Source organism: Bidens hawaiensis, unplaced genomic scaffold (assembly GCF_021521415.1).
Source record: "Bidens hawaiensis isolate Kalapana, Puna unplaced genomic scaffold, B.hawaiensis_p1.1 tig00039897_1, whole genome shotgun sequence".
NCBI classification, from domain to species: Eukaryota; Viridiplantae; Streptophyta; class Magnoliopsida; order Asterales; family Asteraceae; genus Bidens; species Bidens hawaiensis.
In genome coordinates, this window is record NW_027497016.1 from 53507 (window position 1) to 81107 (window position 27601).

Genomic DNA, 27601 nt, shown 5'->3' on the forward strand with positions numbered 1-27601 from the left:
GGGTAGAGTTTTGAATATATATATATAGGGTAAGGATCCTAAGAGAACCCTTTGCAAATTGAGAACTTTGAGAACCATTTTGGACTGCTAAAAACACATTTAAAAAAATATTTAAAAAAAATCATAAAACAAAAAATAACAAAAATTTTAAAAAAGTAAAAAAACCAAAATTCTTATATTTCTGTCCGGTTTCAATAAAAAAATAAAAAATAAAATTAAAAAAAACAAAAAAAACGTTGTATTATACACATATATGTATAATTCTATTTAATCTTTAGTTACGTAATATACACATATGTACAATATCATTTATCTTAAATTATACACATGTGTATAAAAAAATCATGTAAATGTACATATATGTATATATTATACATATGTGTATATAATTTGCTAAACCGAATTTTTTTTAATGAAACCAAGATGTTAAAATAAGAATTTTGGTTTTTTTACTTTTTTTCATTTTTGTGTTTTTTTTATTTTATGACTTTTTTTATTTTGGGGGTTTTTTGTGGTCCAAAATGGTTTTCATAGTTCTCAATTTCAAAAAAGTTCTCTCATGATCCTGATCATATATATATATTATATATATATATATATATATTACAAAACTCTAAAAAACTGATTGGACGACACATGACGCAAAACAATCATTTGTGTAGAGTTTTGAGTACGCGTGGTATTAGAATTATGTTATCTTCATCATCTCCTCTTCTTTTAATGTTGTCGAAGATGAATTAGTTTTCTTTCTTCTTTCTTTAGTATTTTACAGGGGTCGGTATAGATAAAGATTTTAACACATATATACAGCTAATTTTTTTTCTTTTATAGAGCACGGACGACCCGTGCGCATGAACCAGGTTTGTCCATGCATGGACCACACCTTTGTAAACTTTAGGGGACCAAAAAAACCAATCTTAAAAACATGAGAGGCTTTGTAGTAACACCTCACTACCTATAAATAATCCATGCTTTTGTACATAAGACACAAATAAAAGCTAGTAATGGCTTGTAAAGTTACAAAAATGGCCTTTCCCACAGTTGAAATGAGTGTGGGTGTGTTGGTAGTAATGATAATGCATTTGCATGGTTTAGAGGCACAACAGCAGCCAATAGTGGAAGGGCTTTCTTGGAATTTTTATGAAAGCAGTTGTCCAAATTTGGAATCAGTAATTAGAACAGAAATGGAGAGAGTGATCACTGAGGATGTGACTCTTGCTCACGGCCGGCTCCGAGAAGGCAAAAATTTTTTTGGACCAAACGCGAAATTTTTTTCGGACCTTAAGTAAAATAAACATTTTGTTGGGTGTAAACAATTTAATTTTAAGTGGGCTTACTTGATTATGATTTGAGTTGTGTAAAAAAATTTGTATAAAAATAAGTTTAAAATTGTTTAAAATAAGATTAGAATCCACAAACTTTTGGTTAGATGTCAAACTCATTTACCACTAAACCAAACTAGTGGTTATATAATTGTGTTGAAATATTGATTATACATATATGTATACTTTTTTTTGATAAAAATACATATAATTATTTTTAAAAAAAGTATATTTCGGGCCTAGCGGAATGTCGGGCCTATGGCCGTCGACTACCCCGCCATGCCTCAAAGACGGCCCTGCTCTTGCTGCTGCTTTGTTAAGAGTCCATTTCCATGATTGTTTTGTTCAGGTATAAATACATATCTCCAATCAACCATAAATTCATTTGTAACATTGTTTTTATAAGCTCGAAACAAATTAAGCTTAAACGAGATCAAACACAATTAAAGTTGAGTGCCTATTGTTTAGATATATATATATATATATATATATATATATATATATATATATCTAATAAACGAATGAAAAGCGACGCAAGTTTGATGTTTAAATATCTTCTTCTTAGAAGTGTATATATAATATATATGCATATCTTGCTTTGCAACTAAAGTTTACTGTATATTATTTCCATATATTTGATGATAGTTTTATTAATTGTTATAGGGATGTGATGGTTCGGTTTTGTTGGATGGTTCAGCAAGCGGGCCGGTTGATAGCGGGCAAACTGCACCGCCAAACCTAAGTTTAAGGGGGTTCAATGTCATTGAGAGTATTCGTAGTAGGGTTCACGATGAATGCGGTGCGGGAAGTGTCTCTTGTGCTGATATCACTGCATTGCTTGCACGCGACGCTGTTGCCTTGGTAAAATTTTCACATACGTCTTTCCATAATGTTTTTATGATCGGGCCAGTGGCGAACCGGTCCACTGGCCTCACCATTTAACATATAATTAATGAGGTTATAAATAATTTAAAACTTAATATATATATATATACACACACTAATCCACTTTGTATTTTGTTGTGATTTAAAATGTTAACAAAAGTGTTTAAAATAAATATAATATGAAGTCTGAAATAGTAAATGAAACGATGATAAATGAGATTCTTTAATTTTTTTTATTTTTTATTTTTTGAAATTTGGTATATTTCCTCATTTCAACCTATTCAAATAGACTCAACCAAATCAGTTATGTGGTCCGTCCATCTTCAATCTAGTTGCATGGGTTTATGTATATAGTTGTGTTTTTGTACATGTTTTAGACTGGCGGTCCAGAATATTGCGTTCCTTTGGGTCGAAGAGATGGACTCACATTCGCCACAATAAACGAAACACTCTAATTCGCCACAATCTGTTGTTTTCAAATGAGTTTTAGTAAAATTCCAGTTTGTCCCACAACTCCATAGATCGAAACCAACTGGTTTAACAAAATGATTTGTTAGAAAATTAAAGAAAGAGTCAAGGATAGGTAACGGGTTTGGGGTGAACACCTCGAACCCTTTTATTTTAAAACACCCTATTTAGAATTTAGACCCTGAAGTAATAAAAGGGTCACAATATGGCACATTTACTTGTTTTATATAAAAAAAATAGTTTCGATAATTGTAAAACAACCCTTGACCATAATGGAAAGACAAATATGGCTCAAACTTTTAATGGAAAACAAAATAAATCATGGATTTTCGATACCGACACCATGACTTATGAACTATCAGATCTTATCTCACCATCCAAACCCGCAAAATATTATATACAAACGACGGGATAATCGATGTTGAAAAGGGGTGTATAATTGACATTTCATCAACCATAAAACTCTCAAAATTGTCTTATGTTCCACATCGCCACTGTAACATCCTACTTTCGGTTATATTAATAAAATAAAGTTCGTTTATTTTATAGCGGGTCGTTATCGGTTTAGTTGAATAGAATACGAGATGGACTTGTGTTGGGTAAATGGATATGGGTTATGGACTTGGGTTATGGAGGAATGAAGGAAAGACCATGGGCTTAAGCCCATGATCAAAAATATATATACCCTTAATCCTCCATTTAATTCATTTACACATATCCTTTATACCATCCAAAACACACACTTAAGATTCTCTCTCTAGTTTCTCTCTCACTCTAGCCGAAATATAGAAGAAGAAACGGATCCCGACCCAAGGTATGATAGTATTTTGTTGTAGGAGCTTAAATCCGTTAGATATAATCATGAAACGACGAGCCGACACCGTTAAACCGTTTAAGTCACGAGATCCGGGTGGAATCGGGTATAAACCGAACCTATGATGAGCTTAAGGGTCACCCTAGCTCAGATCCGGATCGAACGGGACGAAAAACGGTGAAAAACGAGCTAAAACTCGTTTTTCCGACGTGTTCGCGGTTTTCCGGCGGCTTTCCGGCAAAGGCGGCGCCGGAATAGTAGTACGAGAATAAGGAATGTCAGGGAATGTTCCGACATTCCCTGACCTAACCCTAGTTCGCTATGGGGACTTAACGAACTGAGGGTGATTCGCTAGTTGATTCGCATAAGGAGGCACAGCGAACTAGCTCTAGTTCGCCTATGATTCGCCTCTGATTCGTTAAGGGAAAAGGGTAACGAATTACCCTTGATTCGTTATGATTAGTTCGTTAAAGAAATAACGAATTAGAAGGTCTAATTCGTTATATGGACTAATTCGTTATGTGGACTGATTCGCTAAGAGTTCAATTCATCCTAGGGTACGATTCGCTAAACAGACCAAACGAATAAGGCCCGATTCGTTATAAGGTAACGAATGGGTTCATTCGTTATGAACCCCATTCGCTAAAGGGCTGGGACGAATTAGAAGTTTAACAGAATGACAGAATGGTCCCTGGACTTAGAAAATAATGATTTAATTACAAATAAGCCCTTGAACTTTTAAGTAGCATATTATTAAATGATTCAAAATGCTAATGGAAAATGTGTTAAGACAGTTAATGAAAATAAAATTTTTCCAAGCTGACCTGGCAGCTTAACCCCAGCCAGGGGCTCTGCCCCTTGGACCCCGCTAGGGGCTGCCGCCCCTAGAACCCCGCTGCCAGGGGCGCTGCCCCCGGACCCCCGTTCGTTGAGGGTAATAATTAAACTAGAAAGACGATATGTGTAGTGATAATTATTGATACGTATAATTATTATACAGTTAGTCGCGCACAGCTAAAGAAGGGGATAACCGTAAACGGTGAACGCAACCGCCTTGAGGTGAGTTTCTAGCCCCACTTCCTTGTTATGTTTTCGGGGCTGTGTGCATACTCGATGTGATAGTGAATACACTTATCTTAAGTGATAAGTGTATGCCTTGTATGATTTACGTATGATGATTGCTTGACGGTGCGTGAACGATCTTCGGATATTGCATGAACCGTCAGGTGGTAGTTAAGACATGATTGATAAGTATGATGAGAGATATGATGTATGTATGAATATATGATGTATGCATAATGTATGTATGTATGTTATGATGATGGTACGTGAACGCTCTTCGGAGATTACACGTATTGTCAAGGAAAGCATGTATGAACAGGTATGGTGCAGTTACACAAAACAAAGGGACCAGACCCTTATAATATCTGTGATGTTAGGGACCAGACCCTTATAATATCTGTGATGTTAGGGACCAGACCCTTATAATATCTGTGAGGTTATAGGGCGAAAGGCTCTTTAAAACATATGATTATGTATGTATAGAAAGTATGAAAGTAAGAATGAAAGTATATGCACTTATGTGTGTATGAAAGAAAGTTAAGAGGTTAAGTATGAAATGTAAGAAGGTATTGTATGATTATGTGATTAACTAGAACTTACTCAGCGTAGCTGACTTTTAGTATGCACGCATGTGAGTAGAATGAGGCAGGTAGCTTGAGGAGGACACATGGCAGAGTTGGACGAAGCTGGCATCTGAAGATTTTGCTATGATGTTTTATTTTAAAAGACTATGTTTTGTTTTTAAATGACTATGAATGCTCGATAAGACCAGAATTATGGTTATGGAATGTAATGGTTTGAATGTTTTTAATGTTCCGCGAATGTTTTAATTAACTCTGATATTTAGAACTGCGTTTATGAGTAAATCCAACATGAAAGTAGGGCTACCGATAACGGGGCCTTACAATCACGTAAATTATTATCAATCAGCCATGTAACAAAAGAATTAAATTGTACAATTCTAATGCACCATACCTTTTGTATCTTACAAGACATCATGACGAGAGTTATTATTGGTCATGGCACCAAGCGCCAAGTATTGTACTATGTGAACGAAATGACTTAAGGAGGTATTGTGATGCTTGCTCACGAGACTACTATTAGGGAAACTTGGTTGTGACATAGATGTTAGGGACATCTATCACACCCCACCTTAGGGTCTAGGCATGTGACCAACAGTTGGTACCGTTTTTGTAAATATACCAGAGTTTATTTTAGCGGAATACTTTTTATTATATAAGATAAAATACTTATATATTTTGAAACCATTATAAATAAAATATAAATTCTTTTGTTTGAAAAGCTTTTCGGGTAATAAATACCAAAGTATTTTGTTTCATAAATCTTTGTTTAATTTAGGTTGTTATTTTAATAATTTAAACAATGAGCCATCTATACCTTGCGAACATCCACTTCATGAATGACTCTAATTCTTGATACTGTATTTTTCCTGAAATGTTAGAAAAATACGTCAGCGATATGCTGGTGAAAATGAGCATAAGTTAAGCATGGTTAGTATGTATCAACAAGTTATATAAGTGTGTGTGTGTATATATATATATATCTAGAACACGAAGTTCTCCATGAAGCCTTGCCTTACGAGGTCCGAAACCTCACCGACCAGAGCCGGAGAAGCAACTACCAAAGGTAACAAGGGGTATAATATTATATATATGTTGTGCCACCATAAACAAGTATTATTAAGACTATATATGTTAATTAGAATGAAAGATTAAACTCAGTTTGACTTTTAGAAGTCAAACATTTAAGAACACATAAAAAAACAACCTTGAATCTATGGAGTTTTGAGAGAGAATTGAGAGATGTAGCAGGGGAAAATGAAGTGAAATGAGGGTGTATATATAGGGTAATGTTGGTGGTCAAATATGGGTATTAAACACAAAAGTTTGCATGAAAAATGGATCAAACAAAACACAAAACAACAAAAATCCTGTAGCCTGCAGACCCTGAGGTCGCGCTACGCGATGGTGTAAGGGTCTCCCCCATCGCGTATCGCGATGGGGTGGTGACTGATAATTTCCAAGTTTCAAAAATGAAAGTTTTGGTCCCTGTAGTTCGTTTTAGATGATTTTAACGCGTTTTAAAGACCGAAATGAATGTTTTCAAGACCCAACAAGTGTAAAACAATATTGTAACATAAAATCCATCATTTTGATTATTTCCAAAGTTTTGGTTTACAAAAAAGGTCGGTTTACAAGATAAAAGTTTACAAAACAAATACGAACCGAGACCCGAAATTGACGAATGTCACAATACTCATGAAAATTTAACTAGCAACCATGAGATAGAATGAGTATAAACAGTGCAGGTGGAACAAGAATAACCAATACAAGAAGATAATATGCAAGAATCAATATAAGAAGAGAATAGACACAAAGAAACCACCCAAAGATATGTTCTTCCACCAAGAGTCAACATGGGTATTCCCGCAAAGCGGTACGCTCCAGAAAAACAATCTAAATCTTCTATGTATCCCATAGCAAACATAACCGAAGGGAAATTGCAGGACCACATCTTACGAAACGCTGGTGTTATGGAGGTAGATCCTGACTATTTCCTTGCACTTGGTAATATTGGAACAACTTTCCCGGACCTTGATCTAGGCAGTTTTACTGATAAGGAAACCGCCCCCCAAGAAACCTCAACAAACTTTGGCAAATGCTTTTTATGGTAAACACACACATGATTTGGAGGAACGATTCGATATGACCCCGAGACAAAAGGCAATTTTTGCTTGTCTCAAGGGGCTCATGCCCAAGATTTTTTTACTGTTGTGCCCATTGAAGGTCTTGGGCAACGGATGTCGGCAGTTGAATACAGAGCCATCCTTAAATACCGGCTTATGATTCCTCTTTTCCGTCCAGACGAATCATGCCCCATTTGTAAAAAAAATCTTGTTTGGATAGATTTGGTGAGCATGACCTCCACTATAAGGAATTGTCGGGGTTCAATTATCGTCACGACTGGGTTAGAGATGTCTTATGGGATGTGCTTAGGCGTGCCGGGATCTCAGCCAAGAAAGAGGCACCTGTTAACTTTCTAAATGATCCCCGAGAAGGAAGATCTACACTGCGTCATGCGGACGTTCTTGTGTTTGGCTAGGCAGGGGTAAGCATGTGTGTGTCGACCTCACGGGGGTGTCCCCATTGGTGGGGCTGAGAGACAGCGGCTTCGTTCCGGGACAAGCGGTTTTGAGAGCGGAATCTAGGAAGGTTTCTAAGCATGAGGCAGCGTATTTGGAGAGTTAGCACATGTTCATTCCGTGTGCCTTCGATACATTTGGATCCCTAGCTCCCGAGGCGGTTCGTTTTTTGAAGCGGATGCAGAAGGTGGTCCAGGGTGACTCGCAGAGTCCGAGGAACCAATGATTGATATTAGTAGAATAGGCTTTGTGATCCAGAAAGGGATAGCGACGCTGCTTGATGCTTGTTTACACATTATCCAGATGTAGCTTGGTTTGTGTTAAATATTAATAAAAAGTATATTCCTCGTAGACAAATATGTAATACCAAATTATTAATTCATCCTGGGAGATCGGCACGTCAACTTTGACCAATTGACCATTGTTATATTAAACGTTTTGAAAGTAGTACTAATTGGTTACTTTAATATTAAAGAATCTAATTGCCTTTTTATTTGGAATTTCTTGTACTAAAATACATCAATGCTTTGCTTTTAGTTAGTGCTCGTAATTTTTTAAACTATTAAAAGATTATCCACTTGCTTTTAATAAGTGATGTAAAATATGACTCTCATATCACTAATATTCTTTGTTTATCTATTAAAAAACTTATAAATTTGTTTTTGATTGTCTAAGTAAAAACTACACCGAAGGTCATTCGTCATGATACTATGTTACGGGCATCGGGTCACTTTTGCATGCTAAGGCACTGGTTATCAGGACATTTTATATAACGTTTTTATGCTCGTGTTAAATAAAGAAGTAACGGGGGATGCCACATACTTCACGTATGTTTTCATACTTTTAGATTATTTCTCATGTTCTATGTTAACTGCTTGTAGATGTATGCCAACTGAATGCGGTTTCTATTATCGATTTCTTCAAGTATTCAAGCTACTTTTCTGGCCATTTGATACGCTCGATAGGTACTTATCATACTACTCTCTCATGTCTAATGTCTACATGTATTACAGGTATAGTATTAATTTAGTTCGTTATAATACTAAACCCGCTATAGCAATTGAAAGAGAGAACTCCAAAACTGAAGTGGTGATATTACAAAAGGATATCAACACGTATTTTATATCAACCGAAAATCATAAAAACAAATATTGGCATTGGTTCTAAGAATATCAATGTCAGTACTAATGTTGTTCAGATGGAATATATATGTTCGGTTCGTCGCGGTACTAGTACGATAACGATGCTCATATAACTTACGATGACAAAAATATCTATTTTGAAAATCATAAGAATGAATACCAGTAAAGATTCTAATAAATCAAATTAAATGATTAATATATATAATAAGGACACTTATTCTATTCTATTAAGACATGCTCATGAACTTTTAACAAAGATTAAGATATAAATTAAGTTTAGAACGAATGTAAAGTTGTAAACCATTTGTTAAGTGGCAGTGTAATATGTTTATCTTATAAAATATTAAAAATAGAATTACAAAAATACTATTTTAAAGGTTCTAGAATAAAATATAAAAATGCATAATTATTCTTAAAATATAAAAAAACATATTTATTGTACACAACACAGACTTCATGTTTCAAAGATGACCAAAGGGTACAAGACCCTAGATGTCTGCATGGGAAACCCCACATGGACCACATTACTAAACACTTGTCCTATAAATGTACTTCCAACACATTACTTGACTTTTAGGGACTAAAAATGTTATATTTCAAACATGAGGGGTTTTATAGAAATACCTCAGTTATAAATAATCCATCTCTTTTGTAGTTGAACATTTACAAGAAAAGGTTAGCTTAGTAACCAACAATGGGTTGTAAAATTACTAAAATGCCCTTAGTTGCAGTGAGTGTGTGTGTGTTGGTAGTGATGGTAATGCATTTGCAAGGTTTAGAGGCACAACAACAGCCAATAGTGAAGGGGCTTTCATGGAAATACTATGAAAGTAGTTGTCCAAAATTGGAATCAATAATTAGGAAGCAAATGGAGAAGGTGATCAAGAAGGATGTTGGTCTTGCTGCTGCTTTGTTAAGACTTCATTTTCATGACTGCTTTGTTCAGGTATGAAATTATGAGTAATATGAATATATTTTGTAAAGGAATAATAACAAAAAAAAAAATACTAAAGCAATATTTGTATATGATAATTTTGGTTTCCTAGTGCTTGAGGCCATGTAGATACAAAGTCGTGTCCAACAGGTTATGAACAGTGGTGTAATGACCCCACGATTAATTTTTAAACGACTTAGGAGCTGTTTGATAGCATCGTTTGGAGGTAGAATGTGTTTCGTTAACTTAAAAGACACATATTAATAGTTTACAAAGGCTAGGCGACATCTTAATTCGTCGGTAACCGGTTAATGGCTCAGTACAAGGTACACAACTCTTTAGTTTTCTTATCTAAAAATGGCTAGTGACGCAACTTGTTGGATGTGTGTCTTCTATAATGTAAACACTACTTGTTAGTGAGTGAAAAGAGACAATCAATCAATCATACTCAGTAAAGTCCCACCAACAGCAAAGCTATAGGTAGGGTCTGGGGATGGTTAGATGTAGGCACTAGGCATACCGTACCTCTATCAAACGGGATAAAGAGGTGGCTTCCAGAGAGACCCTCAGCTCTAAAATACATATGTATGAGGTAATATAAAGTAAATAAAATAGTAGTAATAATAATAATATTAATACAAATTAATAATAATATTAATAAAAACAATAATAGTAATAATAAAATAATAATAATACTATATGGTGTGTGACCAAAATAAGGTAAATAGAAGCCATAAGGTGCTCTTTGTCCCTAAAAATCTTTAACTAATTTATATATCTAGTTCTGAAAAAAATAATTTATATATCTAGATCTAGAACATCAACTTAGAAACAAAAAAAAATAATTTCAATAAATTCGACGTGTATAAGTTTGAAATGAAAAGATACAAGTTCTGAAAAAAATAATTTAGAAACAAAAAAATAATTTCAATAAGTTTGAAGTGTATCTAATTTATATATCTAGATCTAGAACATTAACTTATTTTTAGTAAAGTTGTCAAATGTATTCTTTCACATGATATAACTTATAAGAGTGTGTGTAATGCTTTCATTTAAAAAATTAAAACATACAACTAATAACTGCATACTTAGTAAAAAAAAATTAATTTATCACACCCTTGAGTATAGTTTTTAACACATAAATTAAGTTAGTTCATGTTAGGGAATAGGGATAAAGATAACTGGTGAAGAAAAGCTGGTCACACAATATTTTTTATAAAGTTGAAATAATAATTAGGAAAATTGATTGATATGTGACTCATTACACACGTTCATCTATGCTTTTTTTAAAAACCTTTTTAATAACTAATCAATGATATGTGCCTTTTAGAGGGTGTGACTGAGTCGAGTCATTCCTTAGCTACTCAAGATCAGCTTGTATATAAAATTGAAAAGAACAAAGCTTAATAGATCACTTACATATAATGATAAAGATCAAGAAAATAATATATAAATATTAAACTATAATCATATATAAGGTAATTATTTTTTAATAAACAGTAAACGAGCTAAGTTTAAATTGTAAACTTTTAACAAGACAAACTCGAGCTTTGGTCATAGAGCTTGACACAAGCCTAGTTTTCATATAACCACTGAGTATGACTTGATAGTTTAAGCTTAGACGAACTTGAAGTCGATTATATTCGACTCGCTTACAACCCTAGGCTCGGTTCCATTTTCGTGCTTGTAACGGAGTGTGTTTTTCTTTGGATTATTAACTTAAATATTTAAAAGACATAAACTGCTTTTAATTAATAAATTGTCCACCCTAATTTTTTTTAACTTAAAGTTTTATTCTTAAAGACAACTCACAGAATATAATCATTTGTATATATAAAGTTATGCCTATTGATGTTACTATCTTGCTTTATATATTTTATTATACCTTTGTAACTAAAGTTTGTACTTGGGGTTTTATATTTGTACAAAGTTCTAATTTTTATTTATTTCCATATATTTGATGATAGTTTTATTGTTAATAGGGTTGTGAAGGTTCGGTGTTGTTGGATGGATCAGCAAGCGGGCCGGTTGATAGTGAGAAAGCGGCACCACCAAACCTAAGTTTAAGGGGTTTCGATGTCATTGAGGATCTTCGTCGTAGGGTTCACAAACAATGTGGTGCGGGTAGTGTCTCTTGTTCTGATATCACTGCCATAGTTGCACGGGACGCTGTTGTCTTGGTAAATCCTCACATACACCTTTTTTCGTAGTTTTCATAACCGGATTAATCACCGAACCGTCTGCTTGTCCAAACGAGTGGACTAGTAACGTATAACGTTAACTAATTAAAAAATTAACACATGTAAATATATATATATATATATATATATATATATATATATATATAACTATTTTAAAATAAAGTATTTAACTTGGTATAGATTTAAAATGTTAACAAAATATGAAACCTATAAAATAATCAAAACACGGAATTTGAAATAAACAAAATTCGTCCAACCATCCGGTCTAGACCCGTTCCCCGGTTTAAATGGACATAACTGAATCTGTTATGTAGTCAGTTTTTGGTCAGTCCAGTTTTAAAAATAATGGTTTTCTTTTTTACACATGTTTATGAGTTGCATATGGTTTTTGTAACATTACAATGTTTTTTTTTTGTCATGTTGTATGTGTTTTAAACCGGTGGTCCAGAATATAGCGTTCCTCTAGGGCGAAGAGATGGATTCACATTCGCCACAAGAAACTCAACACTTGCCAATCTTCCACCACCATTTGTACCGACCGACACACTACTAAGCACCCTTGGCGCTAGAAACTTTGACGCCATGGCCCTCTCAGGGGCCGCCCACACTCTAGGTGTCGCCCATTGCTCGTCGTTCGGACAACGACTTTACCCTACACAAGACACAACCTTGGATAAAACCTTCGCTAACACCCTCAAAGGCGTCTGCCCAACCCAAAACACCAATGCCACTGCTTTCCTAGACCTTCGCTCTCCAAACGTGTTTGATAACAAATACTTCGTCGACTTAATGAACAAACAAGGCGTCCTAACGTCTGACCAAGATCTGTACACTGACAAAAGGACCCGAGACATTGTCAAGAACTTTGCGGTTAACCAAACGTTGTTTTTTGAGAAATTTGTCGACGTTATGGTGAAGATGAGTCAAATGGAGGTGTTGACCGGCACACAAGGCGAAATCCGCAATACTTGCAATAAGCGAAACTCAAATGACTTGGTTATATCGAATGTTGCCGAGGACAATATGGACAAGGTCGAGAGTTTCTAAGGTAGTTAGGATGTTATCGTTTTGCGTCTACGTTTATCTTTTCATGTTTTGTAATGTATTATATGTGTGCACTTTTGCTTTATGTTGTTGATCAATGAAGATGAATTTGAAAACAATAAATATAAAACACGTTTAAAATTAAAAAACCTATGAACCTACCAAACTGACATCAACCAGACCATTTTAACTAAACGTGTTTATAGGTTCGACTCAGAACTGATCTAAGCCCGTTTAAATTAAACTTAACATTTACATATCTCGTATTAAATTTTTTTTCTTGGTCATTTTCAGAAATTCAAATTTTAAAACTCAAGATTTGTCAGTATGTGTATAAGTGAAACTTGAATGAATATATGGGAGTAATATATACTTTCACAAATATCAAAGCTCATCAATAGGAATTGTATTCGAGTCTTATACAAGACATGAAGTACATTTAGGTTGGAGTAGAGTCGGCTTACATTAGGACCGTTAAAAGAAAAAGAAAGTATCTTCCCCGTTCTCCAAATATCTAGTCGAATCTGAACCTACAACTTAGAGCTTTCGTTAGTCGCCCAACCATTTCTTTTCGGCCTTGAATGTAAGCTCTTTTAATCTAATTTCTCACTATTTAAAATTTTTTCATTGTTTATGATTTTATGCTAAACTGATTGTTCAAGTTAATTTAACTCATTAGGTTATTTTTTGTTCTTGTTTACTTATTTTAATTTTTAATTAGTTAGTTAACCGATGTGAATTCGATAAGTATCATATTATGGCACCAAAAATAAAAAAGAATTAATTCTTCAACGTTCAAATACAAGAAACTAACATTTTAAGAAAAATCATGGTAAACCAGGAAAAAACAAAAACCGCACATCTCAACGACGAACCGGCGCAAATTTGATCTTTGATCGATGCCATCAGTGAATCGTTGTAAACATAAATAAAAAAAAACAAAAAACAAAAACAAAAAAAACAATTACGTGACACAACCGTTTAGAGGTGGGCAAATAAACCGGTTAACCGAATCAATACCGAACCAGTTTGAAACCGATTATGTAGAAACCGGTTAATCGAACGGAAACCGGTCCACCGGTTGAACCCGAAACTGAAACCGATCAAAACTCAAACCAAAACTGACCATAACTTGGTTGAAAAACCGGTTTTGATTTTTATTAACCAAACAAAACCGATTTTAACTTAGAACAGTTTTGAATTTTAAACCGATTTGTGCACCTGAAGATTCAACCGTGTAGCAGCAAACTAAAAAGTCAAATACATTTGGTAAGTATTAAAAGTGTAGGGTGTATATGTGAAACTAAAAATAATAAATAATAAATATCTTTTAGTTAGTTCATCAACTTCTCAATTCCCCCAAAATCAAATCAAATTAGAACCCATCAAATTAGGGTTTTTATTTTTGAGATCGTGATTACAATAATTAACATTTGCATTGTGAAATTGGAATTGAAAAGGTACGGTTTTATAACTCAATGAATGAGGCTTGGGGCTCAAGCTCGAAAACGCTCGGCTTGTTTTAACTTACGAGAGTTCGAGGTCAAGTTTTTTTTAAAGCTCGAGCTTAGCTCATGTGTCCTTTTCTCGAGCTCGACACGGGCTCAGTTTGCTTATTATTTATTAATTAGTTTTTTTACTTTTTTATGTATTTATATATTCTGATAAAAACCTTAAACGAGCCTAAGCTCGGCCTGTGCAGTGTAAAATTGATACATAGAAGTCCAAAAGCAGTAAAAGTAAAACTTATATATACACAACGCTCGAGTTCGGGCTCGATAACTAAATAACTAAATGAGCTTTTTTTTAGGTTCGGGCCGGGGGTAACTAAACACGGGCTTTGTTTGAGGTTTGGGCTCGAAGTAAACGCGAAAAAGCTTGAAGCTTTTTTGAGCTGTTTATCAAACCGAGCTCAGGTTGCTCGCGAGCGGCTCAGCTCGGTTCATTTGCTTACGAGATTGTGATAATTATGCATCTTCACAATCCATCATAAGTATAGAGATTTAGTGTTTAACAACCTCCATTCGATCGTATCTTGCGATATCGACGATCCGCAAGTAGGTTTTCTGTGAGTTAAAGTTGTTATTAATATATGGTTATCTGTTATAGTTCTTGTTCTAATATGCTACTGTCCAAATGAAGGTTTTTTGTTTGTTAATGTTAGTTTTTTATTTATTATTTGACTCCCAATAATTAGATGGAAACTTTTAAAATGCATAAAATTTGATCTACAGTTTCATTTGTTTTAATTTTTAATTTATTATTTGTGATTTTCTCTACCAATTTAGTTTATCATATCATGGAAGTGGTCAACAACTTAGATGATATGGTCAAATCCTTCTTTGACTCTGCACCTGTTCTGAAAGATGCAGACAACATAAGTAATAAATTATCCAAATTTATTAATCAGAATGCTTCTTTACCAGGTATGTTAACTTGATCTGAATCATATTTTTTGTTACATTTTTTTTTGTCAATTGTTTGTGTGGAAATTATATTGGATTGTGTTGTTAGGAAGTGAGGGACTTAGACGGGTTGTATGCGTGACATCTGGTGGTACAACTGTTCCGTTAGAGCAACGGTGTGTGCGGTACATCGATAACTTTAGCTCGGGGCATAGAGGAGCAACTTCTACCGAGTATATTTTCTAACAATTTATTTAAAGTTTTGTTCTTTATAATTCTTTTATTAGGTGGCGAATTATGGATAGTTTGGGCGAGTTGGATAACATGTCAAAAAGGACAAATATTTTGATACGGGCCGGGTTGACCCGTAACAATTTTTGTGCAAGTTTTTTGATTTTTTCATTATAAACATTCTGGTACGGGCCAGGTTGACCCATAACAAGTTTTCTACAAAATTTTTGATTTTTTTCATTATAAGCATTCTGGTGACCCGTAACAGTTTTTGTGCAAAATTTTCACTTTTTTATATTTTAAACATTCTGATACGGGCTGGGTTGACCCGTAACGCGTCAAATGCTTTTTTGTTGTTGTATGCAAGTAACCTTCTATGCAGGTAAAATGGTGACATGGCGCACCGCCGTGTCATAAAAAAGCTGGTACCACCATTTTATGTGTTATAAAATTACTTGCATACACTGGTTAAACTTGAAACTTTATAAGTATGTTTGTTATATTACTTATATACAATGGAAAAAATAGCATTTTAAAACTTTGAAAGTATGTGATTAACTGTAACTAATTAGTGTACGAAAACTATATTGTTACAATCATACAGTATTAATCTATTTTTTTTAAATACAACAGTTTAGAACGTTGTACGCATTGAAAACACAATTAGGTGCCTTTCGACCCATGTAATCCTTTTGACCCGTTACGCGTTTAGCATTTCATTAATTTACCATTTTACCCTTTAAAGACAAGACAATATCAAAATCGACTAAATCATAAGTAAACGGGTCAGAATCGCCACATCTAAATTCTATACATGCATAACATAGATTTTTTTTATTTTTTTTAATGATACGCAGATACTTTTTGAAAGCTGGATATTCAGTCATCTTTCTCTATAGGAGGTGAATATTGTGTCTATATACATATTACATAATTATATATGTTTCTTGTTTGCTAATAATTAATTGTTTTTACAAGTTTACAGTTACTAATGATTTAATTATTTATACACTTTTTGCAGGGGTACCTGCCAGCCATATTGTAGATCACTTCCAGATGATCCGTTACTCGAATGTTTCAAGCTCACCAATGATTCAAGTATACAAGGTAAAATAAATGAGTAAAAATATAAAATTACTTTTATTTATAGTTCATTTTATATAATAATATTCGAACCATTTTACAGTGCACGAGTCACACGCTGAAGCAGTTAAGAGTGCAATTAGCGGTCATCACGATGTACGTATCATCCTCATTTTTAAACTTTTAACAGATCTTTATTTTATCAATCGTATAATTTAAATATTGGAATCCAATTCATTTTATTTCATTTTTCAGGCGGTTTCGGGAGGCTACTTGTTGAAACTTCCCTTTACAACCATATTCGAATATCTTCAGGTTAGCACCGAGAGTTGTACATTATGTCATTATGCATTAACTTCATTACTTTTATCAAGTTCAAAATTTTTATTAATTTATTATTTGCAGATTTTAAGGTTAATTGCAACATCACTGAAGATCCTTGGACCAAATGCTATGTTTTATCTTGCAGCTGCGGTATCCGACTTTTATGTTCCATGGGAGAGCATGGTAACCTTAATCACTAATCGACTCCGATTTATGTTTTTGTATTATCTCTGGAATTATCTAATACGTAACAAAAAGTTTAAATTTTCGGCTTTGTTTTATAGGCAGTACATAAAATCCAGTCAGCATCTGGTCCGTTAGATATGCGACTCGCACAAGTCCCGAAAATGCTCTCAGTTTTGCGGAAAGAGTGGGCCCCTACAGCATTCTGTGTATCATTTAAGGTATATTTATTTTTATTAAATTATATTGAAATTAAAATATTTGGCAAATGTGTGATTATAAGTTTGTTGGTTATATGCAGTTAGAGACAGACACAGAGATTCTTTTGGAAAAGGCGGATACCGCTCTTAAAAAGTACAAAATGCACGTGGTGGTTGCAAACGAGCTTTCGACTCGTAAAGAGGTGGTTATATTGGTTACTGAAAGTGGAAAAGTATCGGTGTATCGTGAAAACAGCCAATCGGATGTTGAATCTCCCTTGATTAAGTTACTCGTGGAGAAACATTCGTCTTACGTTACCGACATCAATGCATGAATACCATAAGTTTCAGAAATACTGAAGAAATTATATATATGTTGTACTTATGCAAAGATTACTTTAAATAATTTGGTGGTTTTTCTTCATGTTTTCTTAAGTGTAAAATGAGGATATGTGTTTTTGTTTTTATTAAATATACAAATTTATGTTTTTAATAATATTATTCTCTCTAAAGTATACATATAAGCTTGGGTGTAAAAATCCCGACTAGACATCAGTTAATCTTAGTTAATCCCGATTAACACTAGTCTCCATCCCACTGTCCGACTAGCGATTACAGATTACTAAAACACTGCAAATAAGTACTCTCAATACAACTACATATAACAAAGTTTGTTATGTATGAATCAAAGAAAATTATACCATAATGTATCATTTTATCTAAAGTCATATATACATAAAAGTTTCTTGTATTGTATCTTTATAGGCATAAATACAACAAACTATACAATTAACAAATATACATCCTATAAATATCATATTAAACATCGAAAAAAAACATTGCAGAATACAACTTAAGACGGTTTATCATCTTCATCGGATGCAAGCTCGAGACCCTCGGCTGCTAGAAGCTGAGTGATTATAAGTTTTTTCTTCTCTTCGTCTGCTTTCTTTCTCAATAAATCCCTTTTCCGCAACACAAGCGTATGCCTTTTTAAAGTGTTGGTGTAATTCTCAATCGATGCTTTTTTCTCTTTTGCAAGAATCTTTCTTTCCTCATCTGGGTCAACCTAAACATTTCACAACAAACGAAATCAACTAAAAGTAAACCAAAAGTACAGAACTGTGAGAACCACATGAACACTTGCACACGTATTTGTCAGATAAAGTGGGAGAGAGAGAAAGTGGTTATGCGGTTACATAAGTGTGTTATGCATCCTAGATAATCAAAATTGTAATTAGAAATCGATATTTAAAAAATAAATAAAAACTTGCAATAATATATAACACCTTTGAACGTGAAAATTGTATAAAACTTTATTGGAAATTGATATTTAAAAAATACATATAAACTTGCAATCATATATGATACCTTTGAACGTGAAAGACGCCGTACACGTATATTCAACTCGCGTTGCTGTTGTTCGGCCCACGCCGCAATCGCCATGTCACCCCTTTGATCGAAAGCCTTGCGTTTTTTCATTAACCACTCCATCCATGCTTGAGATGCCTGCCAACACAAACAAGCAACAATCAATAAAAAATATCCATCTTTAATAATAATAATAATAAGATTCAATTAAATCATTAAATATTACCTTCATTGGATTGACTCGGTTTTCCATATCATATTTCCTCCTTTCGTCACTATCTATCAACAATTCATAAGCTGCTTGAATTTTAATAAACCGAGCTTCGGCTGTTTCTCCTTCTTCTAGAGTCCCTCTGCCATCATAAACTACAAACATAAAAACAGATACATGATATTAAAAACACAATTTAAGTATCGGACACGTAAGCATTTGAGAAACTATGAAACTATAAGAAAAGTAGTTAAGAACAAACCATCAGGGTGATAAAACTTTGCTAAACGTCTATACGCCAACTTTATTTCCTCGTCATCAGCATCTCCCTCGAGTTCTGCATAATTACATTTCAAATAAATTAAACATGTTATCAACGGGAAGAGTGAAATTACTCAAATACCCTTATTATATCTTTTACACCCTTAAAAATCATAACTTGCCAAGTGCCGACCAACCAAACATAATCAACAAGAATTATTACAACTGATCATCTAATTAAGATTATTTCATTTGATTTTTTTTACTAACTTAAAAGTGATTATGATTCTGACATGACACAAAAACTAGGTTTTAGATTGGCATATCTAACCCAATTAACAAACGGGTCATGTTCAAGGTAACCTGCTAACCCGTTTGCTTAACTCATACTTTTACAACCCACCAACCCGGTTAATGTGTTTACAACTTGATTATTACCCATCAACCCATTTGACGAGTTTATATAAAAAGGTTAAAACGGGCTGTGTTCGGATTACACGAATTTTAGCGTATGTGGTTAGTGTTGATGTTTATCAAGAATAAAATATATGGGTCACCAACCCAACACAATTGACACCCCTAGACTCACTTAACAAAAAAACACACATCCAAACACACCATTATTGGCATTTGGTAAGAACAAACACTAAAAAGTTAAAACTGGCCAAGCCGGCTCATGAGCTACTCGAGATCAGCTCACTAAAAGCTCAAATCGATTCAAGCTTAAATGAGCTCAAGCGTTAAACTAAACGCGTTCAACTAACGACCCCGAGCCCAAGCTTCACTCTTTTTTTTATTTATGAAAACGGCTTCTACATGTGTTTATATGTAAAAACTCTTAAAAAATTATGTAAAAATGAAATTTTTACTATCTTTTTGTATGTAAAAATGAAAATTTTATTATTTTTAAATATGAAAAAGACATGTTCCCAGTTCCCACTTTTTGTGAGTTCCCTTTTGAACCTACCTCAATTAAGGGGGTGTTTGGCCTAGCTTTTTTATTTTTTAGCTTATGCTTATATTTTAAAGTAGCTTATAGCTTATTTTCTATTATTTGATAAGCTCTTTTTAAGTGTTTGGATTAGCTTATATTCTACAAGTTGATTATACGTCTTAATAAGTTGTTAAATCTATCATTCTTTAACTTGTTACAGTAATAAGTTGCTTCAATATTATTAATCCATCACCATTTGAAGGCAAATGAGTAATTTACCCCCTTAAACAAATAAGCTTCTTCAAATAAGCTAAAAAACCATATTCAAATAAACTTCTTCAAATTAGCTTATATAAGCTTATAAGCATAAGCTAAAAAAGCTAAACCAAATACCAAGTTGAGCTTATTTTGTAAAAAAAGCTAAAAAAAGCTATAAGCTTTGCTAAAAAAGCTAGGCCAAGCACCCCCTAAAAATGTATATAAATTAAACAATAAACCATCCGAGCTCGAGATTTAAGAAAAAAAACTCAAAATAAGTCTAGCTCGAGCTCTCCTAAGTCAAACCGAGCTAACCTCGGGATCATTTGCACCCGTAGTAGCAAATTCTCATTTCTATTCATGTGTTTAGACTACATCAAATAAACACTAACTTAATCATCCATCAGTATCCAATTAATACAAAAATGAAATAATAATAATAATAATAATAATAATAATAATAATAATAAACATATTACCAAGTGTATCATACGGAGACTTGTCATCAGTCCAATTAGCAGCCTTAACCACCATCGTCATCCTCTGTTCACGGTTCTTCAATCCACCCCATAAAGCTTCAACCTTTACACCATTTGACGCTTCAATTCTTCTGGGTCTTAACGAATCAGTCTTTCGTAACGTATTCGAACCAGTAACTATCGATCTTGGTCTGCATCTTGTTCGATTGTAGCAAATTGTGATCGATGAGTATACCGCGTGATGCGGCCTGCAAATTGACCTCAAATTGCTCATTTTATTAGCAATTTGGTTCGATTCGTTAAACCCCTAGGTCCAATTTTGGTAGTGAATTTGGGGGTTTTGATTATTATTATTATTAGGGTTTGGTTCAAGATTATTGAAGAAGAGGCGTAAAAGGAAAAGGAAAAGGAAGAGGAAAACACATGCGTTAATTTCAGCCTTTTGATCAAATGGATATGCCACTTGTAAACTTATGGGTCTGAGACGAGCCCGAGCTTGACATGGACTTGATTTGTTTTAAGTTCATTTTTAAAGCTCGGTCTCAATTTATTTATTATATTATTATTATTATAATATTATTGTTTAACTTTTATACTTAATTTGGCGTAGCCGGGACCAGACACTTCACCCATTTGCCATCAATCCCCCCCCCCCCCTCTCTCACTTGAGCCTGTTGTGGTGAGTTAGCTGTTAGCGCCCCAATCCATCCCCTCCCACTACTTTGGGCCGCGAGTGAGTGGACTCGCGCTTATCCAATCGGTCCCCCACTCACTTGGACTCGTTGTGGTTCGCGTGAACTAAGAGCATTCACAATGCATAAAGAAACTGAATGAGTCTAGTCAGCATTCAAATGCTTCTTCTGTCTTCTCTCTCCTCTCTTCTAATCATCTTTCACAATCTTTATATATCTCAATAAGAAGTGAACACTTGCATTGGAGATGCTCTAGGTGGAAACGCCACCCTAGGTAGCGCCCCACACCCATCGGCCTGAGAATGAATATGATATAAATCGACCAACACAAATTATTTTTCCTATTTATCCTAAAGTCATATTTTATTTAGCTTTTGTCACAACATACAACGATCATACACAGTAAATCTCATAAATAGTAAAAGCTATTAGAATACACAATGAAGTTATAGACGGGCAAAATTAGTGACAAGTGATACACACGCTTTGATAATTTCTTTAAACTAGCTACTAACAACACGAGGACGAGATGCCTAAAGTGAGTTTAATACACGAAGACGTTGGAAGTATCTCCCAATGCAAGGAACCCTCTTGAAGCTTGACGAACTGTTAAGATCCGAGACATTTGTTGTAGAGTTTGATGTCGAAGGTGATCCGCCTACGGATTTTAAATTCAAGATGTTACATTTGAATCTTGAAATTCAATAGTAAATGTTTGAATTGCAACTTATTAATTTATATTTTATTTAAAACCGGTCTATACAGTGAACCGATCCACTGATCAACTGTCACTCATAAAAAACCGCCGTGTTTAACCGGTGTCAGTTCCATTCATACTAACTGAAACAAGACGGGTCGGTTTCAAAAAACATTGATTTAAAGGTTTAGTAAGTGTTCACATTACTTATTTTAAAAAATATTAAATAAAATGACAACTAAGTTTTAAATGTAACCCAACACTCTTTTGACTCAATTAATTCATGACTATAAACCCTAAACCCGAACCCGAATATCTTACCTGGTTCAAGAAGTTCTCAAGTGATTCGAGCACCTCTATCATCGAACTCATAAGTGTATCGTAGTTTCCACCTTCAATTACGTTAATAGCAACACTTTGAGCCAAAGTTTGCTCGAGTTTATCAAGCCCTTGAGTCAACGCATCTTCCGCTTGTCGACAAGTGTGTCTTAGCCTCGACAAATTCACAACTTGTGTATCCGTTAACGGCTCAAACCGTGGCATTAACATCTACCAAGACCAAAACCAAAATGTACATTAAACCACAAAGTGTCACATTTTTGCTACATTTAATTATTGTAACAACTAATAATATTAAGCTTACATAAAGAATTTCTGATGGTCTAAATCCGCCTAGCCATTGGAATAACCGCTCAATCGGAGACTTCCATGACCCGTGTAATAAGTTAAACGTGTCGGTTTTTGCAGCCTCGGCTTTCATTTGAAAAAGAACTTGGTAGTGGTTTACTATATCGTCTACAAATACTCGAAGCTCCATATCGGTTACATCAGTTTGTAAAATAGTTGCAAGTTCAGACTCCTTTTTTTGTTGTTCAATAACCCATTGATCATAATTCTTCTCAAATGCAACAATTCCTAACACAAGAGTTATATTGAAATATATTGTTTATATATGTTAAATATATTAAGAGTAACATATTATGTATTTGAGTTTAATGTTACCAGGTAATAAACCATTAACAGTATTTGATAGGTCCATGTATGTAGCCTGTAACAATATATGAACAAGGGTTACATTTTTTTGTGACCAAAAAATATAGTAACATGTGAATCGTAATCGGTAAGAGTAAAATATACCGATCGGTTGTGTTCGTTCATGAGAAAACCACAAACTTACGAGAAAACCAATAAAACTACTTCCAACCAACCAACTTTTTTTTTTGAAAAAAAATTATTTATTTTAATTATAAGGATAGAAATGTAAAAAAGATTAATAAATAAATAAAATATATGTAGCTTACAAAGTTACAAGTTACAATATGTATACGTGTAGTATACTAGTTACATATATTTAACTTTGTGAGCTACGCATTTTTTTTTTATTTTTATTCACATTTCTAATCTTATAATTGAAAGAAAAAAAAATTGTTTGGTTTTTAGTAATTTACTCTAGTTTTCTCATTATCCATTCTCATATATGATATTTGACAAGTTTATAAGATTAAATAAAATTATCCCTTAACTAAATTGTGTTGGTCGTTGGTGACAAATATGTTTTTTTAGATACCAAGTTTCTCTTAAATTAACCTGTTTTCGAGTCATCTCGATCTCATGCTCCAGTTTGGCTAACTTTAGACGTCCCGATTCTAGTTCTTGAACATATGCCTATACGATTAATAATAAGAGAATAAGATCACGGTAAGTTCAAACGTATACATTGCTTGAAACTTGATCTTGTATACCTTTTTCTTCAAACGGCTTTTTCGTGCAGCTTCACGATTTTGTGCTAGTCGTCTTTGTAACTAAAACATGTACAAGTTCCCAAAGTATTATGTGTGTTCACGTTAGGAACGATATTTTGACACAAAATAGTGCGTAAATAAGTGAAACAATCAATCACCTTATACGATACACTTTTCTCCTGATCTTGTGACGATATTAATGATTCTTTAGGATTGTAGTCAGGCTAAAGAACACATAAGTAAATGATAATTAGACCGGCATAATATAATAAGACACGATACATATGATCAAATTTTGATGTGTTTTCTCACGTTGTCTGTTAGCATTGTGTCGGGTTGAGATGCTGGTGAATTATGGAACACGTCATATGTGTTGTCCCACATGCTACTATGTTGTTGTTCTCCAATGGGTTCCTAGTACATCTCAAAAAACATTAGTATGTATCAATGTATGAGTTAGTGTGAGAGAGAGACATGTTGATGCATGAGTTAGTAAGAATTGAAAAATCTTTGAAGTACAAAAGGATGGAATATTGTTGGGGTTTTATAAGCATGGAATTAACTCCATTAAAATAATAGTTATATAAATTAATATAAATGGGTTTGTGTCATCAAACAATCTTAAGCTATTTCCAGCTTTTAAAAAGTTAACTATTTTCTTTATGTTAAATCGTTTTAGAAAGATGTATTTAAAAGAAAAATATATGAAAGTCATATCAAATTGAAATTAAAAAGATAATTACATTAGCCTTTTGTTATGTTTAATTATTCATTTTACTTTACATTTACTTATAGTTTAAGATTCCAACATTAGTTTTAGCAATGGTTGTTTTTATTATCAAGCAGTAAAATAAATAATTTTAATTGCATAAATTTAGTATTTAAATTATTTTACTTAGGCATTAAATAATTAAATCATGCTTAAGCTTTAAAATATTCAAATAAAGTGAAATGTTATTCCATCAAATTTTGCAACAAAAATAATTAAAAAAAAACATATGAAGCGATCAGTTGAATATTCAAATTTTTACCGTCTGCACATTGAAACTACTTTATATCATATATATTACACGGTTTGAAGACCCCATGTATTACATTACATGGGTTAAATAAATATATAATGTAATCTGTTAACACCTACAACGTTCATGATATGTCTTTAAAAAATAAAAACGTGATAATTATAGATTTTGTTAAGTTAAAATTGTTTTTTCAATTCTCATAAAAAACAGTTATTATCATTATTTTAAAACTTGATATTTAAAGCTTTAATAAAGTAAAAAAAAATAAGTTTATTTAGAAAAATGTCATTTAACATATAACAATATGACCCAACCATACAATATGTCACATCTATATATAATTGTCTTGTCCCAAAACACTTTTCTTTAGAAAAGATAACTTTTATATACTTGTTCTTCTCTACTTCATAACCTTTGTAAAGCAACACCATTTGCAACAAAAGCAAGGCCACTAACAATAAAGATATTAATAAATGGACGGTAACTATGTTACCTTTTTAAACTAAAACCAACAAAATTTATAAGTTCCCATATCATAAAGCTTAGTGTATAAGTGTCATTTTGTTAGATTACAACTCCTGATGCATCAAGTACAGCTGTTTAAAGAAAGAACATATATGCAACTTACCAACAAAATATATGCATCCATTTACTTCATATAGAAGGAATCGTAAAACCTTTATTTAGCAACCTTAACAAAGTTGCATAAAGGTAGCACTAACTAGTTCCCTGTCCCAGATACAATCATGTCAGTTTCGAGTTGAGACATTGAATTAAATGTATTCGTGTCAAAGCCATCAACCCAAAGCCAGGCGCAGTTAAATTGTAAACGAGTTAAATGGGTTTGCAGATTATGACAAGTGGGTTAAACGAGGCGTATATGGGTTGGCGCCTTGGAGGGTTGACATAATAAAATATATTTTTTCTCTAATTATAATAATAAACTGACCAACCAGATGGAACTAGTTAAACAAGTATATGTTAAACACACTTACTAGACACAACTTGTTTATTAAAAACGTGAGTAAGGTTTGTACATTGCAAACATTTATGATCATATGTTAACGTAGAATACTAGAATGGACACAAAAAAGAATTGTCGTATTTCACAATTGTAGACGTAAAACATCTTATACATGGTTTTATACCTTTATAATATCGAACCATGGTTTTACTTCTCACTCTAACCTTTTCCAAAATTTTTGTTGAGTATCTACTTTCATGAATCTATTTCATATTCACGTATGTAATTTACTTCATTAAAGAAAAATAGTCAGATTTGTACATTACAAGACATTATTGATGCATGCAAACAAAAAATGGATCCGAACATGTGTTCTCCTATTTCATAACTATGTAGGTAAACCATTGATTACAATATCGAACCATAAAATTATTAGGATTGAATAGTGATAAACATGACTTGCTTTTACAATATCTATTTTACAAATTATTATTATAACCTTAAGTAAGTTGACACGTAAAAATGTGGCTCACTTGTACTTTTCTTTTTCTCTTTTTATATACCCACTTTTACTTTTCCTAAAACTTTTATTGAGTATTTACTTTCATGAATCTGTTTCATTTTCAAGTATATTCTTTATTGTTTTAAAAGATTTAGTTTCATGAACAAGTATATTATTCAATGTCTTAAAAAAACTGTGTAAAGTTTGTACATTACAAGACATTTCTTGATGATATTCTAATATAAAACAGATAAAAAAACATATACTCGTATCTCATAACTATAAAGGTAAAACAATGCATTTCGCAAATATATATTTTACCTTATACAAGTTTTTACCTTTATAAACAATGAAGCATGAAATTATCATAAACAAATAGGGAGTGCATAAGAACTGTTTTTTCATCTTTTTCATAAATATTATTTCAATTTTAAATACTTGGAATGTACGAACTTGACTCATTTGTACTTTACTTTTTTCTTTATTTTACACTTCTACTTTTCATGCACTTTTTGTTTCGAGTATATACTTTTATGAATCCGTTTCATTTTTACATTTTCTTAGAAAAGTAAGTCAGGTTTGCACATTACAAGACATTCTTGATGATACACGAACATAAAATGCATCTTCAGATATTTCTGTTAAAACATTACATGTATAGATTCATACCTTCTACATGTTTTTACCTTGTAGTATTGAAACGAGAAATTATTAGTAATCACTAATCGACTAACGAGTGCGTGAAATATGACTTGCTTTTTCATCTTTATTTTTCACAAGAATCTCTAGCATCTCATGTATATTCTTTATTTTCTGTAATAGCAAAATCAGGTTTGTACAATCCAAAACATTTAGACTGCCCATTGTAGAGGGTGGGGACTGGTGAGGCACCATTAGCTACCTCACCCCACCCCGCCAAACCACAACACCCTCCGACAGTCATCCTCTTCCGAATTCCGACACTATCACAATAACGCCCATGAGGGCTTAAAAGCTGGGGTCCACCC

The 27601-nt window shown here is 33.2% G+C and overlaps 5 protein-coding genes across 7 annotated transcripts; 3 read left to right on the forward strand and 2 right to left on the reverse strand.

The window, feature by feature from the left end:
• The first annotated feature begins 1025 nt into the window (after nucleotides 1-1025).
• Nucleotides 1026-2662, forward strand: LOC143591540 (cationic peroxidase SPC4-like). The gene is made up of 4 exons (XM_077071720.1): nucleotides 1026-1210; nucleotides 1620-1671; nucleotides 1986-2183; nucleotides 2585-2662. Exons 1-4 carry the CDS (start codon nucleotides 1026-1028, stop codon nucleotides 2660-2662), a joined length of 513 nt encoding a protein of 170 aa, XP_076927835.1.
• Nucleotides 2663-9535: 6873 nt separating this feature from the next.
• On the forward strand, nucleotides 9536-13156 carry LOC143591542 (peroxidase 12-like). Its single transcript, XM_077071721.1, has 3 exons — nucleotides 9536-9802; nucleotides 11773-11969; nucleotides 12426-13156. Exons 1-3 carry the CDS (start codon nucleotides 9551-9553, stop codon nucleotides 13036-13038), a joined length of 1062 nt encoding a protein of 353 aa, XP_076927836.1. The 5' UTR covers nucleotides 9536-9550; the 3' UTR covers nucleotides 13039-13156.
• A 1250-nt stretch (nucleotides 13157-14406) lies between these two features.
• Nucleotides 14407-17885, forward strand: LOC143591549 (phosphopantothenate--cysteine ligase 2-like). 3 transcript variants are annotated; one of them, XM_077071732.1, is made up of 10 exons: nucleotides 14407-14495; nucleotides 15324-15461; nucleotides 15550-15673; nucleotides 16529-16573; nucleotides 16693-16778; nucleotides 16858-16910; nucleotides 17010-17069; nucleotides 17160-17261; nucleotides 17363-17482; nucleotides 17563-17885. In XM_077071732.1, exons 2-10 carry the CDS (start codon nucleotides 15335-15337, stop codon nucleotides 17794-17796), a joined length of 951 nt encoding a protein of 316 aa, XP_076927847.1. In that variant the 5' UTR covers nucleotides 14407-14495; nucleotides 15324-15334; the 3' UTR covers nucleotides 17797-17885. The 3 variants fall into 3 exon arrangements, with proteins under 3 accessions (XP_076927847.1, XP_076927849.1, XP_076927848.1); XM_077071734.1 differs by having other exon boundaries at nucleotides 16693-16769; XM_077071733.1 differs by lacking the exon at nucleotides 14407-14495 and adding an exon at nucleotides 14875-15092.
• A 336-nt stretch (nucleotides 17886-18221) lies between these two features.
• LOC143591544 (uncharacterized) lies at nucleotides 18222-21375 on the reverse strand. Its single transcript, XM_077071723.1, has 5 exons — nucleotides 20976-21375; nucleotides 19306-19380; nucleotides 19059-19198; nucleotides 18833-18970; nucleotides 18222-18530 (listed from the first exon to the last, which is right to left on the reverse strand). Exons 1-5 carry the CDS (start codon nucleotides 21247-21249, stop codon nucleotides 18315-18317), a joined length of 843 nt encoding a protein of 280 aa, XP_076927838.1. The 5' UTR covers nucleotides 21250-21375; the 3' UTR covers nucleotides 18222-18314.
• Nucleotides 21376-21946: 571 nt separating this feature from the next.
• LOC143591548 (transcription factor TGA7-like) lies at nucleotides 21947-25777 on the reverse strand. Its single transcript, XM_077071731.1, has 9 exons — nucleotides 25757-25777; nucleotides 24419-24520; nucleotides 24265-24330; nucleotides 24107-24166; nucleotides 23952-24029; nucleotides 23367-23412; nucleotides 23008-23279; nucleotides 22686-22913; nucleotides 21947-22325 (listed from the first exon to the last, which is right to left on the reverse strand). Exons 1-9 carry the CDS (start codon nucleotides 25775-25777, stop codon nucleotides 22212-22214), a joined length of 987 nt encoding a protein of 328 aa, XP_076927846.1. The 3' UTR covers nucleotides 21947-22211.
• Nucleotides 25778-27601: the final 1824 nt, after the last annotated feature.

Coding starts and splice junctions, on each gene's coding strand:
- LOC143591544 (XM_077071723.1), bottom strand. CDS start 21,249: ATGAGCAATTTGAGGTCAATTTGCAGGCCGCATCACGCGGTATACTCA. Junction 19,381..20,975: donor GTCTCCGTATGATACACTTG/GTAATATGTTTA, acceptor GTAATTATGCAG/AACTCGAGGGAGATGCTGAT. Junction 18,971..19,058: donor ACCGAGTCAATCCAATGAAG/GTAATATTTAAT, acceptor TTGTGTTGGCAG/GCATCTCAAGCATGGATGGA.
- LOC143591548 (XM_077071731.1), bottom strand. CDS start 25,777: ATGGATGCATATATTTTGTTG. Junction 23,413..23,951: donor TCGAGATGACTCGAAAACAG/GTTAATTTAAGA, acceptor ATATTGTTACAG/GCTACATACATGGACCTATC. Junction 22,326..22,685: donor TTGAGAACTTCTTGAACCAG/GTAAGATATTCG, acceptor TAAAATCCGTAG/GCGGATCACCTTCGACATCA.
- LOC143591540 (XM_077071720.1), top strand. CDS start 1,026: ATGGCCTTTCCCACAGTTGAAATGAGTGTGGGTGTGTTGGTAGTAATG. Junction 1,211..1,619: donor AGAGTGATCACTGAGGATGT/GACTCTTGCTCA, acceptor CAAAGACGGCCC/TGCTCTTGCTGCTGCTTTGT. Junction 2,184..2,584: donor CACGCGACGCTGTTGCCTTG/GTAAAATTTTCA, acceptor TACATGTTTTAG/ACTGGCGGTCCAGAATATTG.
- LOC143591542 (XM_077071721.1), top strand. CDS start 9,551: ATGGGTTGTAAAATTACTAAAATGCCCTTAGTTGCAGTGAGTGTGTGT. Junction 9,803..11,772: donor TTCATGACTGCTTTGTTCAG/GTATGAAATTAT, acceptor TATTGTTAATAG/GGTTGTGAAGGTTCGGTGTT. Junction 11,970..12,425: donor GCACGGGACGCTGTTGTCTT/GGTAAATCCTCA, acceptor GTATGTGTTTTA/AACCGGTGGTCCAGAATATA.
- LOC143591549 (XM_077071732.1), top strand. CDS start 15,335: ATGGAAGTGGTCAACAACTTAGATGATATGGTCAAATCCTTCTTTGAC. Junction 15,674..16,528: donor AGAGGAGCAACTTCTACCGA/GTATATTTTCTA, acceptor AATGATACGCAG/ATACTTTTTGAAAGCTGGAT. Junction 16,779..16,857: donor CAATGATTCAAGTATACAAG/GTAAAATAAATG, acceptor ACCATTTTACAG/TGCACGAGTCACACGCTGAA.